Below are 15365 nucleotides of genomic sequence, written 5' to 3'. Positions count from 1 at the left end.
CAGTGACAAAGCTGAAGCTGCGCCGGGGATGGATCTTTCAACAAGACAACGACCCTAAACACTGCTCAAAATCTACTAAGGCATTCACAATGTTCGGGAATGGCCATCTCAGTCCCCAGACCTGAATGTAATTGAAAATCTGTGGTGTGAGTTAGAGAGCTGTCCATGCTCGGAAGCCATCACACCTGAATGAACTAGAGATGTTTTGTAAAGAGGAATGGTCCAAAATACCTTCAACCAGAATCCAGACTCTCATTGGAACCTACAGGAGCGTTTAGAGGCTGTAAGTGCTGCAAAGCGATGATCTACTACATATTGATTAAATTTCTTTTTTTTTTGCACCTGTCTAATTTTGTACACTTTCTGTAAATCCAATAAACTTAATTTCACTTCTCAAATATCACTGTGTGTGTCTCCTATATGATATATTTAACTGACATTTTTCAACAAAACAACCAACGATTTATACAGGAAAATCATGACTATTAACAAAGTTCCCCAAACTTTCACTTCCCACTGTACATCTGTGTGCTATAACACTGTACACACCAACGCATGCACGCAAGACATGACTATCTATATCTGTGTGCTATGACACTGTACTGTACACATGAACGGACGCACGCAAAACATGACTGTATCTGTGTGCTATGACACTATACTGTACACATGGACGGACGCACGCAAAACATGACTGTATCTGTGTGCTATGACACACTATATACACACAGATGCACGCAAGACATGACTGTATCTATATCTGTGCGCTATGACACTGTACACACGGATGCATGCACGCAAGACATGACTGTATCTATATCTGTGCGCTATGACACTGTACACACGGATGCATGCACGCAAGACATGACTGTATCTATATCTGTGCGCTATGGCACAGTACACACGGACGCACGCACACACGACATGACTATCTATATCTGTGTGCTATGACACTGTACACACCGACGCACACTCGCGAGACATGACTGTACCTCTATCTGTGCGCTATGACAGTACACACGGACGCACACTCGCGAGACATGACTGTACCTACTGTACATCTGTGTGCTATGACACTGTACACACGGACGTACGCAAGACATGACTGTATCTACAGGGGTTGGACAAAATAATGAAAACCCCTAACATTTTGGCATCATAATCTTTGAACATGTTTTAAGCAATCAAAACTTGACATGTCACTTTTTTTTGTTTATTATTTTTGTTATGTGATATGTTTCATTAAAATAATTGTTTTTTTTTATAGATATTTAACCTCCCTAGCGTTCTGGGTAATGCGGACATAAATACGCATTACCGGTTTAAATTTTTTTTTCTTGCTGAAGCTAGCATATTACTAGCTACAGCAGTACGCCATGCCGTCTGCATCCACCCTCCCAATCCCCGCCGGCCATACTTACGCGTCCGAGATCCCGCAAAAAGCGTGAGTTCCTATTGTCGCTTCTCCCGTCGCCATAGTGATGATCTGAGATGACGTCATTGACGTCATGACATCATGGGCAGCTCTGATCCTTCCCGTTACGCAGCCTGGCGGTGATTCGCCAGGCTGCGCTAGGCGTTTCGGGGGGTGGGCAGCCCCTTTAGCAGTGCATCGCGGCGGATCGGACAGGACATGTAGCTAGCAAAAAAGTAAGTACAAAGACCCTCCAGGGGCTGAGCAATCCTCCTTGGCGTACATGGACGAGCTGAGCTCTTCCATACCGCCAAGGAGGTTAAACCAAAGTTGGTTATTTATAAAAATGGCAGATTTCTCAGACTGAGGCCAAATTGTTGGTGCTCGTATGGCAGGTGATACTGTAACATAAACTACCTGAATGCTTGGCATTTCAAGAGGTACTGTCTGAAAAGTAATGACTGCCTTTGAAAGAGAAGGAAAAACGTCCTCAGCAAAGCACAGTTGTGGCCGAAAGTCGAAGTTGTCTGAGAGAGACCGTCAGACTCTAAATTGAATTGTTAGAAAAGCTTGCAAGACCACGGCTCCTAAAATCACTACAGAGCTGAATGAACACCTACAGAACCCAGTTTCCACAAAAACTATTCGTCAGCGACCTGCACAATCTGAATCCCACGGAAGAACTGCAATTAGAAAACCTCTGCTCTCAGACAAATGTTTCAAAGCGTTTAGAGCGGTGTAGAAACCACCAGAATTGGTCCTTCGAGCAGTGGAAGTGTGTGATTTTCTCTGACGAATCATCGTTTACCTTATTTCCGACCTCCGGCCGAGTGTACGTTTGGAGACAGCCGAAAGAAGCATTTCATCCAGACTGCCTTCTCCCAACCGTAAAACATGGCGGGGGTTCTGTGATGATCTGGGGTGCTATTTCTAGGAAATCCGCCGGGCCAATGATTTCCCTTCATGGAAGAATTAACAGCCGAGACTATTTAGGAATTTTGACCGACCAAGTTCATCCTATGGTTCAAGAACTGTTTCCTCAGAGGGGAATGCCATCTTTCAAGATGATAATGTCCCAATCCATGCAGCTGGAATTGTTAAAGAATGGCACGAGGAACATTCTAATGAGGTTGAGCATCTCATCTGGCCACCACAATCCCCAGACCTCAACATTATTGAGCAATTATGGTCATTATCAGAGATTCAAGTAAGAAGTCGATTTCCGCCGCCATCGTCTCTATAAGAACTGGAGGGTGTTTTAACTGAAGAATGGGCTAAAATTCCTTTGGAAACAATTTACAATTTGTATGAATCAATATCTCGGAGAATTGAGGCTGCAATTGACGCAAAAGGTGGACCTACACCATATCTTGTTGATTTTCAAGGTGCTTCCATTATTTTGTCCAACCCCTGTATATCTGTGTGCTATGACACTGTACACACGCACACAAGACATGACTATATCTACACTGTACACACGGACGCACGCAAGACATGACTATATCTACATCTGTGTAGTATGACACTGTACACACGGACGCAAGACATGACTATATCTACACTGTACACACGGACGCACGCAAGACATGACTATATCTACATCTGTGTAGTATGACACTGTACACACGGACGCAAGACATGACTATATCTACACTGTACACACGGACGCACGCAAGACATGACTATATCTACATCTGTGAAGTATGACACTGTACACACGGACCCACGCGAGACATGACACTATATTATATATATATTATGAATGACACTGTACACACGGACCCACGCGAGACATGACACTATATTATATATATATTATGCTATGAATGACACTGTACACACGTGAGACATGACTGTGTGCGAGGAAAGGCCATACAGTAGTATAAGAACAGTACCAATGCTGGGGGACGGCTGCTGGGGCAGGAGGTAGCAGGTCAGCACTTTGCTTCCAGTCTTCTCATCATCCTCAGTTTGGAATTTTAGCATTGGCTGGGATTGGTTCTCAGCCAACCACAGAGCCTTCAGGTTCAGATTGGTCAGAGCAAAAGGCAGGTTCAGCAGCCTGGAAACAAGTTCACAAAGAATACAATCACATGGGGAACAGGCAGCAGAGACCCGACAACATGACATGTACAGCACACGGATCCACACGTGTACAGCTACATACACCAGCCACACAGATCCACACGTGTACAGCTACATACACCAGCCACACAGACCCACACGTGTACAGCTACATGCACCAGCCACACAACTCCACACGTGTACAGCTACATACACCAGCCACACAGACCCACACGTGTACAGCTACATACACCAGCCACACAGACCCACACGTGTACAGCTACATACACCAGCCACACAACTCCACACGTGTACAGCTACATACACCAGCCACACAGATCCACATGTGTACAGCTACATGCACCAGCCACACAACTCCACACGTGTACAGCTACATACACCAGCCACACAGACCCACACGTGTACAGCTACATACACCAGCCACACAGATCCACACGTGTACAGCTACATACACCAGCCACACAACTCCACACGTGTACAGCTACATACACCAGCCACACAGATCCACATGTGTACAGCTACATGCACCAGCCACACAACTCCACACGTGTACAGCTACATACACCAGCCACACAGATCCACACGTGTACAGCTACATACACCAGCCACACAGATCCACACGTGTACAGCTAAATACACCAGCCACACGGATCCACACGTGTACAGCTACATACACCAGCCACACAGACCAACACGTGTACAGCTACATACACCAGCCACACAGATCCACACGTGTACAGCTACATACACCAGCCACACAGACCCACACGTGTACAGCTACATACACCAGCCACACAGATCCACACGTGTACAGCTACATACACCAGCCACACAGATCCACACGTGTACAGCTACATACACCAGCCACACAGACCCACACGTGTACAGCTACATACACCAGCCACACAGATCCACACGTGTACAGCTACATACACCAGCCACACAGATCCACACGTGTACAGCTACATACACCAGCCACACAGATCCACATGTGTACAGCTACATGCACCAGCCACACAACTCCACACGTGTACAGCTACATACACCAGCCACACAGATCCACACGTGTACAGCTACATACACCAGCCACACAGATCCACACGTGTACAGCTAAATACACCAGCCACACGGATCCACACGTGTACAGCTACATACACCAGCCACACAGACCCACACGTGTACAGCTACATACACCAGCCACACAGATCCACACGTGTACAGCTACATACACCAGCCACACAGATCCACACGTGTACAGCTACATACACCAGCAACACAGACCCACACGTGTACAGCTACATACAGCAGCCACACAGATACACACGTGTACAGCTACATACACCAGCCACACAGATCCACACGTGTACAGCTACATACACCAGCCACACAGATCCACACGTGTACAGCTACATACACCAGCCACACAGATCCACACGTGTACAGCTACATACAGCAGCCACACAGATCCACACGTGTACAGCTACATACACCAGCCACACAGATCCACACATGTACAGCTACATACACCAGCCACACAGATCCACACGTGTACAGCTACATACACCAGCCACACAGATCCACATGTGTACAGCTACATGCACCAGCCACACAACTCCACACGTGTACAGCTACATACACCAGCCACACAGATCCACACGTGTACAGCTACATACACCAGCCACACAGATCCACACGTGTACAGCTAAATACACCAGCCACACGGATCCACACGTGTACAGCTACATACACCAGCCACACAGACCCACACGTGTACAGCTACATACACCAGCCACACAGATCCACACGTGTACAGCTACATACACCAGCCACACAGACCCACACGTGTACAGCTACATACACCAGCCACACAGATCCACACGTGTACAGCTACATACACCAGCCACACAGATCCACACGTGTACAGCTACATACACCAGCCACACAGACCCACACGTGTACAGCTACATACACCAGCCACACAGATCCACACGTGTACAGCTACATACACCAGCCACACAGATCCACACGTGTACAGCTACATACACCAGCCACACAGATCCACATGTGTACAGCTACATGCACCAGCCACACAACTCCACACGTGTACAGCTAAATACACCAGCCACACGGATCCACACGTGTACAGCTACATACACCAGCCACACAGACCCACACGTGTACAGCTACATACACCAGCCACACAGATCCACACGTGTACAGCTACATACACCAGCCACACAGACCCACACGTGTACAGCTACATACACCAGCCACACAGATCCACACGTGTACAGCTACATACACCAGCCACACAGATCCACACGTGTACAGCTACATACACCAGCCACACAGACCCACACGTGTACAGCTACATACACCAGCCACACAGATCCACACGTGTACAGCTACATACACCAGCCACACAGATCCACACGTGTACAGCTACATACACCAGCCACACAGATCCACATGTGTACAGCTACATGCACCAGCCACACAACTCCACACGTGTACAGCTACATACACCAGCCACACAGATCCACACGTGTACAGCTACATACACCAGCCACACAGATCCACACGTGTACAGCTAAATACACCAGCCACACGGATACACACGTGTACAGCTACATACACCAGCCACACAGATCCACACGTGTACAGCTACATACACCAGCCACACAGATCCACACGTGTACAGCTACATACAGCAGCCACACAGATCCACACGTGTACAGCTACATACACCAGCAACACAGACCCACACGTGTAAAGCTACATACACCAGCCACACAGATCCACACGTGTACAGCTACATACACCAGCCACACAACTCCACACGTGTACAGCTACATACACCAGCCACACAACTCCACACATGTACAGCTACATACACCAGCCACACAGACCCACACGTGTACAGCTACATACACCAACCACACAGACCCACACGTGTACAGCTACATACACCAGCCACACAGATCCACACGTGTACAGCTACATACACCAGCCACACAGATCCACATGTGTACAGCTACATACACCAGCCACACAGATCCACACGTGTACAGCTACATACACCAGCCACACAGATCCACATGTGTACAGCTACATACACCAGCCACACAGATCCACATGTGTACAGCTACATACACCAGCCACACAACTCCACACGTGTACAGCTACATACACCAGCCACACAGATCCACACGTGTACAGCTACATACACCAGCCACACAACTCCACACGTGTACAGCTACATACACCAGCCACACAGATCCACACGTGTACAGCTACATACACCAGCCACACAGATCCACACGTGTACAGCTACATACACTAGCCACACAGATCCACACGTGTACAGCTACATACACCAGCCACACAGATCCACACGTGTACAGCTACATACACCAGCCACACAGACCCACACGTGTACAGCTACATACACCAGCCACACAGACCCACACGTGTACAGCTACATACACCAGCCACACAGATCCACACGTGTACAGCTACATACACCAGCCACACAGATCCACACGTGTACGGCTACATGCACCAGCCACACAGATCCACATGTGTACGGCTACATACACCAGCCACACAACTCCACATGTGTACAGCTACATACACCAGCCACACAACTCCACACGTGTACAGCTACATACACCAGCCACACAGATCCACACGTGTACAGCTACATACACCAGCCACACAGATCCACATGTGTGCAGCTACATACACCAGCCACACAGATCCACACGTGTACAGCTACATACACCAGCCACACAGATCCACACGTGTACAGCTACACACACCAGCCACACAGATCCACACGTGTACAGCTACATACACCAGCCACACAGATCCACACGTGTACAGCTACATACACCAGCCACACAGATCCACACGTGTACAGCTACATACACCAGCCACACAGATCCACACGTGTACGGCTACATGCACCAGCCACACAGATCCACATGTGTACAGCTACATACACCAGCCACACAACTCCACACGTGTACAGCTACATACACCAGCCACACAGATCCACACGTGTACAGCTACATACACCAGCCACACAGATCCACACGTGTACAGCTACATACACCAGCCACACAGATCCACACGTGTACAGCTACATACACCAGCCACACAGATCCACACGTGTACAGCTACATACACCAGCCACACAGATCCACATGTGTACAGCTACATACACCAGCCACACAGATGCACATGTGTACAGCTACATACACCAACCACACAGATCCACACGTGTACAGCTACATACACTAGCCACACAGATCCACACGTGTACAGCTACATACACCAGCCACACAGATCCACACGTGTACAGCTACATACACCAGCCACACAGATCCACACGTGTACAGCTACATACACCAGCCACACAGATCCACACGTGTACAGCTACATACACCAGCCACACAGATCCACACGTGTACAGCTACATACACCAGCCACACAACTCCACACGTGTACAGCTACATACACCAGCCACACAGATCCACACGTGTACAGCTACATACACCAGCCACACAGATCCACACGTGTACAGCTACATACACCAGCCACACAGATCCACATGTGTACAGCTACATACACCAACCACACAGACCCAACCGTGTACAGCTACATACACCAGCCACACAGATCCACACGTGTACAGCTACATACACCAGCCACACAACTCCACACGTGTACAGCTACATACACCAGCCACACAGATCCACACGTGTACAGCTACATACACCAGCCACACAACTCCACACGTGTACAGCTACATACACCAGCCACACGTGTACAGCTACATACACCAGCCACACAGATCCACACGTGTACATGTAACGGCCTTGTTCCCGGTACCTGTTCCCCGCCACGTCCAGCACGTGGAGCTCAGTAGCGTTGGCCAGCTCTGGCGGGAGAGAGGTCAGCTGGTTATCACGCAGGCACAGCATATTCAGGCTGGAGCAACCTCCAATCTCGTTAGGCAGGGAGGTCAGACGATTTCGGTCCACATTCAGATTGGTCAGTTTGGTCAGTTTTCCCACAGATTTAGGCAGATACTGAGAAGAGGGAAAAGAAACAAACCAGTGACATTACAACTCCATTATCCAGAAATATGTACTCGGGACACAAACATTTACTATTACTTATTATATTTCAGTATTGTAACAACAGAAGAAAATAGTAGTAGAATAGCAAATACAGTGGGGTGCCAAAGTTTGGGCAAGCTTGCTAATCATCATGATTTTCCTGTATAAATTGTTGGTTGTTACAATATAAAAAATGTCAGTTAAATATATCATATAGGAGACACACACAGTGATATCTGAGAAGTGAAATAAAGTTTATTGGATTCACAGAAAGTGTACAATAATTGTTTAAACAAAATTAGACAGGTGCATAAATTTGGGCACCACAAAAAGAAATGAAATCAATATCTAGTAGATCCTCCTTTTGCAGAAATTACAGCCTCTAAATGCTTCCTGTAGGTTCCAATGAGAGTCTGGATTCTGGTTGAAGGTATTTTGGACCATTCCTCTTTATAAAACAGCTCTAGTTCATTCAGGTTTGATGGCCTCTGAGCATGGACAGGTCTCTAACAGATTTTCAATTATATTCAGGTCTGGGGACTGAGATGGCCATTCCAGAACGTTGTACTTGTTCCTCTGCATGAATGCCTTAGTGGATTTTGAACAGTGTTTAGGGTCGTTGTCTTGTTGAAAGATCCAGCCCCGGCGCAGCTTCAGCTTTGTCACTGATTCCTGGACATTGGTCTCCAGAATCTGCTGATACTGAGTGGAATCCATGCGTCCCTCAACTCTGACAAGATTCCCAGTCCCTGCACTGGCCACACAGCCCCGCAGCATGATGGAACCACCACCATATTTTACTGTAGGTAGCAGGTGTATTTCTTGGAATGCTGTGTTGTTTTTCCTCCATGCAGAACGCCCCTTGTTAATGCCCAAATAAGTTTGTTTCATCAGTCCACAGCACCTTATTCCAAAATGAAGCTGGGTTGTCCAAATGTGCTTTAGCATACCTCAAGCGGCTCTGTTTGTGCTGTGGGCAGAGAAAAAGCTTCCTCTGCATCCCTCTCCCATACAGCATCTCCTTGTGTAAAGTGCACCGAATGGTTGAACGATGCACAGTGACTTCATCTGCAGTAAGATGATGTTGTAGGTCTTTGGTGCTGGTCTGTGGGTTGACTGACTGTTCTCACCATTCGCCATTTCTGTTTTTTGGTCTGCCACTTCGAGCCTTAACTTGAACTGAGCCTGTGGTCATCCATTTCCCTTATATGTTTCTAACTGTGGAAACAGACAGCTGAAATCTCTGAGACAGCTTTCTGTATCCTTCCCCTAATGATGGTGAACAATCTTCATCTTCAGGTCATTTGAAAGTTGTTTTGAGACCCTCATGTTGCTTCTCTTTAGAAAAAAAATGAAAAAGGAGGGAAATTTTCAACTGACCCCCTTAAATGCTTTCTCCTAATGAGATTCACCTGTGTATGTAGGTCAGGGGTCACAGACAATTTAAGTTCCAATAATTAGTTCTAAAGGGTTTGGAATCAATAAAATGACAACAGTGCCCACATTTATGCACCTGCCTAATTTTGATTAAAACACTTTCTGTAAATCCAAAACTTCATTTCACTTCTCAAATATCTCTGGGTGTGTCTCCTATATGATATATTTAATTGACATTTTTTTTCGTAACAACCAATGATTTATACAGGAAAATCATGATGATTAACAAGGTTGCCCAAACTTTCACATCCCATGTATATGCCACAGGCATCAAGCAGGGCTGTGCAGTCAGTACACAGTCGGCGCTCACCAACGGAGACATCAGAGCAGGAAGCCTCAGTAGGGTCCGGAGGCCTCTCTTCAGGTCAGTATTTTGTACCCGAGCTCCGGCTCACTTAAAGAACAGTTCACATTACTCCGTAAGCATTCCGTTCCTCAGCAGAGAATCGCTCATCAGATCACCCGTTACATGAAACTCACCGTCAGCAGGTTCTCCGTCAGAATCACCTCGCTCAGATTCTCACAGTCTCCGATGGATTCAGTGAGTTGGGTCAGACGGTTCTGATCGATCTTCAGGATGGACAACTGCTTGAGCTGACCTGAAAGCACACAGTACATGAATGAGGGAGGCAGCAGACCGGGCAGCATTACCAGAACATCACAAGACAGGTCTATCACACGGCTAAAGCAGAAGTTATCCTCCGTGTATCATGGGAAGAAATGCAAACGGAACAAATTCACTTTTAGGGGAAAAACTGATCCAAAGACTTCCCAGTCTCAGGTCTATTCTCTGCTTACAATGTACCTGAGATCATGAATTAGAAGGATGTTATTCTTACCCAGGGCTTCCTCCAGCCCCGTGAGCACCGCTGCGTCCCTCTCTGTCCTCCCGCGTGGCTCCCCTCAGCCAGGTCCAGTCGGGGTCGCGTGCGTGGCCCTCCTGTGCAGAAGACCGGGACTGAAGCAATTACCGGGGCTGATCGCGGCTGACCGGTAGACAGCGGGAGGATGGCAAGGGACTCAGACTTGCTTATGAGGCAGGAGGAAGCCCCGGGTGAGTATAACATCTTTCTCATTCATGATCTCCGGTAAACTTTAATTAAAATGCAAACTCTAATGAGCGTGCCCAAGCTGGCTGCGGCGCTCTTAAAGTGAACCCGAGGTGAGAAATACTCCAGAAGTACGTGCGACTCTTGCCTAGGAGTTCAGGGGAACAGGGGACAGTGGAAGAACGAAGGGGAGGGGAGAGGACTGGGACGGCTCCATGGAATGCAGAGCCTCCCTCTCCATAGCTAAGTATATAAGTTAGTTCCTTCGCTCCAGGACTTCTTTATATCTAGAGTTCATTAGCACAGATTTGTCACAGCTGCTGATTATAATGAACTTCCCAGCACTAAAGCCTTGTCACAAGCCTTCTCTCACTCTTTCCTTGCTGTTTTGGCTTCTATTTACTTTTCAGGAAACTGAATTCTACAAGTTGTTTAACAAGCTTGTTTACATATTGTAGCTTACTCCTGTAGTGTCCTGGAAACCAGTGAGGGCTCTGGGTGTAATACATACAGTACCATACATAGCTCCTGATGTTTATCTCATGAAGCTGCGGTAACTACATGCATAGATTATCACATGCGAGGAGTATAGCGGCATTCACTGCATGTCATCTATTGCCTTCTGCTCTGTGCATCCTAGGGTGAGATTAATTCATGTTATTCTGCTTACCACAGTATAGCGCAGAGTTCCCCAACCTTGTCCTCAAGGCCACCAACAGTGCATGTTTTGTGGAAATCCGCAGAGGTAGCCAATCAGCTCTGCTGAGACACTGATTACCCCTCCTGTACATGTTGGTGGTTTCCTGCTAAGCATGCACTGTTGGTGGACCTGGAGGACAGGGCTGGGGAACTCTGGTATAGCGAATACACCCTCACGTCACTTCATGTACACTTCAACCTCCTGAACGTTACGCCACTCAGGAGGTTTTGCCAGTTTGTGTCCCCAAGAAGAAGTATTGCGATCCAATGGCTTTAAACCCTTTAGCTAGCACTAGCCTAGCTAGTACAACTGTCCGGTACCCCCCGATCCCCCGCGATTTCCCCGTTAATACATTACCCCCCCCCTCCCCCCGGATCCAGCGATCGCGCAGCCTCCCCGCACCGCTCCGGTCTTCACTATGGGGAGGATTGCACATGATGTCGCCGACATCATGCACAAACCCGGTCCTCCCCATAGAGAGACCGAAGCTGTGCGAGGAGGCTGCGCCGATTGCTGGATCTGGGGGGGTGGGGGTAATGTATTAACGGGGTAATCGTGGGGGATGGGGGGGGGGGTGCCGGACAATTGTACTAGCTAGCCTAGTGCTAGCTAAAGGGGTTTAAAGCCATTGGATCACAATACTTCTGCTTGGGGCACTCCTGAGGACAGCAAGCGGTATGTATGTCTGACACAATGTTGGGCATACCGCTAAGGAGGTTAAGGGACACCTGAGGTGAGAAGAATATGGAGGCTGCCATATTTACTTCCTGTTAAACAATACCAGTTTCTTGGCAGTCCTGCTGATCTCTCTGGCTGCAGTAGTGTCTGAATCACACACCAGAAACTAGCATGAGGCTAATCTAGTCACACTTCAGTCACCTGATCCGCATGCTTGTTCAGGGGCTATAAGTCGTAGAGGCAGAGGATCATCAGGGCTGCCAGGCAGCTGGTATTGCTTAGCAGGAAATAAATATGGCAGCCTCCGTGTTCCTATCACTTTAGGTGTGCTTTAACTACTTCTGTACCAGCAGTATCTGGCTAAGGACCACCGCCTCATGGACACGCCCGCTCGCTCCCATCGCCGCAGGCCCCTCGCTGCGCTGTCGCTATGACGGCAGAGCTCTGTGATCCGGTCAGGAGACGATTTCATTGCCTCCTGACACTGATCAATGTGAGCCAATGGGAAGTATACTCACCTATGCCGGATGGTAACGTGGTGAGCAGGTTCTGAGACAGCAGCAGATCTGTGAGAGACACCAGACCGCTGATCTCTGCAGGCAGCTCCTCCAGTTTATTCTCAGACACATCCAGGCACACTAATCTCCGCAGGTTCCCCAACTCCTGCAATACAAACAGCGTTATACAGATTACTGGGCAACAGACCAGGCAACAGGTACATACAACAGAGTCCCATAAAGTCCTATTATAACAGCAGTAAAGAGTTCATATCTGGTGGGTCACTTCATCCCAATCTCACACACTCCTCTACTGCAGGGACACACCCCCTAAACTCCTCTACTGGAGGGACACGCCCCCTAAACGCCTCTACTGGAGGGACACGCCCCCTAAACGCCTCTACTGGAGGGACACGCCCCCTAAACGCCTTTACTGGAGGGACACGCCCCCTAAACGCCTCTACTGTAGGGACATGCCCCATAAACACCTCTACTGCAGGGACACGACCCCTAAACGCCTCTACTGGAGGGACACGCCCCCTAAACGCCTCTACTGGAGGGACACGCCCCCTAAACGCCTCTACTGGAGGGACATGCCCCCTAAACGCCTCTACTGGAGGGACACGCCCCCTAAACGGCTCTACTGGAGGGACACGCCCCCTAAACGCCTCTACTGGTGGGACACGCCCTCTAAACGGCTCTACTGGAGGGACACGCCCCATAAACTCCTCTACTGGAGGGACACGCCCCCTAAACTCCTCTACTGGAGGGACACGCCCCATAAAGGAGTCAAATCACACCATCCTGGTTACCACCTGAGGAAGGGCAACGCCAGAAATGTGTTGTGCCCCCTCCTAATAGCATCATATCCATCATATCATCATTCAATCCTGCCACTGGTCTCTTACCTGCTTACCCAGCTAGTGTGACCTCCCCCCCCCCCCCTGCCTGTAAAGCAGTAACATGACTTGTAGGACTAGATTTAGCTGCTGAGGAAGAACAACAGATAACAGGAAGTGCAGCCTTGCCCGGCTCGGCGTCTTGGTGCTACTACTGAAGGTGTTCGGCACTCACCGGAGGCAGAGAGGTCAGCTGGTTCCTGTCCAGCCACAATTCCCGAAGGTTGGGAAGAGCTCCCAGCGTGTCAGGCTGTGCAGGAAGACAATGGAGGAGATTTATCACCACACACAGGACAGACAACAGACAGAAATCACAACAACGTTACACTATCCTCCTCACCAGAACCTGCAGATCATTACTGCCGAGATCCAAATGTTCCAATTTCACCAGGAATGACAAAGACCTGCAGAGGAGATGACATCAGAGGGAGTCAGTGTGCAACAGTGTCCGGCATCTGCTGTCATACTACCGCCAAGAGAAAGAAACATCATCTCTCTGCTGCTGAACAGTGTGAAATAGTTCAATGCCTCGGACAAGGTGTGAAAACCTTTATATTTCACCAACACTTAAAGAGAATCTGTATTGTTAAAATCGCACAAAAGTAAACATACCAGTGTGTTAGGGAACATCTCCTACTACCCTCTGTCACAATTTCGCCGCTCCCCGCCGCATTAAAAGTAGTCAAAAACAGTTTTAAAAAGTTTGTTTATAAACAAACAAAATGGCCACCAAAACAGGAAGTAGGTTGATGTACAGTATGTCCACACATAGAAAATACATCCATACACAAGCAGGCTGTATACAGCTTTCCTTTTGAATCTCAAAAGATCATTTGTGTGTTTACCTTCTGTCCCCTTCTTCTCTCATGCACTGAACATTACAGGCTTCCTGCAGACAGCTCTGCCTGTGCCTGTGTTTGTAATTCCTCAGTATGTGTCAGCCAGCTACTTTCACAGCCTAACAGAGGAGGATTTTTATCCAGCTCTCTTCTATCACTGATAAGATAGCAGAGAAGCTGCTGGCTTATGTAAATAAAACACACACTGGAGTGTGCATAGAGGAACAGAGCAGCATGGAAGAGTTGGCAGCCTTCCAGACACAGGACGACAAGTCTGACAGGGGAAAGATACATTGATTTATTACAGAGACCGTGATAGTACAAAGTGCTGCAGTGAGCCAGAACAGATTAGAATAGGTTTAGGAACTTGTAGGATGGTAGAAAAAACGTTGTAATTTTTGTTACAGAGTCACTTTAAAGAGGAGCTGTTAGGTATAGGGTCTCAGAGAAAATAAACACATATATCAGTAGCTAAAGATTGGCTGTACTTACATTACATATGCATTTCACTGTCCACGTTTGGATTTCACAGAATTTGTATATAGTATATGCAGAGATAGATGCTCCTGACAGCTCATGGCAGGCTCCATGTTTGTGAAGCCAAATGTGTCGTCATGTCCTGCCTGCTTCTGATCACAGAT

General features: G+C 48.0%; 1 protein-coding gene across 13 annotated transcripts in view; it reads right to left on the bottom strand.

Moving 5' to 3' along the window:
* SCRIB (scribble planar cell polarity protein) overlaps nucleotides 1-15365 on the bottom strand; it is a 399297-nt gene that overhangs the window by 283113 nt on the left and 100819 nt on the right. For all 13 annotated transcript variants that reach the window (XM_068238215.1, XM_068238207.1, XM_068238205.1 and 10 more), the window contains exons 6-11: nucleotides 14226-14289; nucleotides 14061-14135; nucleotides 13008-13152; nucleotides 10543-10661; nucleotides 8396-8595; nucleotides 3310-3476 (exon numbers count right to left, since the gene is read on the bottom strand). In XM_068238215.1, the coding sequence (XP_068094316.1) occupies nucleotides 3310-3476; nucleotides 8396-8595; nucleotides 10543-10661; nucleotides 13008-13152; nucleotides 14061-14135; nucleotides 14226-14289 (770 nt within the window). The remainder of the gene's footprint in view (nucleotides 1-3309; nucleotides 3477-8395; nucleotides 8596-10542; nucleotides 10662-13007; nucleotides 13153-14060; nucleotides 14136-14225; nucleotides 14290-15365) is intronic.

Source organism: Hyperolius riggenbachi, chromosome 5 (genome assembly GCF_040937935.1).
Source record: "Hyperolius riggenbachi isolate aHypRig1 chromosome 5, aHypRig1.pri, whole genome shotgun sequence".
NCBI lineage: Eukaryota > Metazoa > Chordata > Amphibia > Anura > Hyperoliidae > Hyperolius > Hyperolius riggenbachi.
This window is presented reverse-complemented; position numbering and strand designations above follow the sequence as displayed.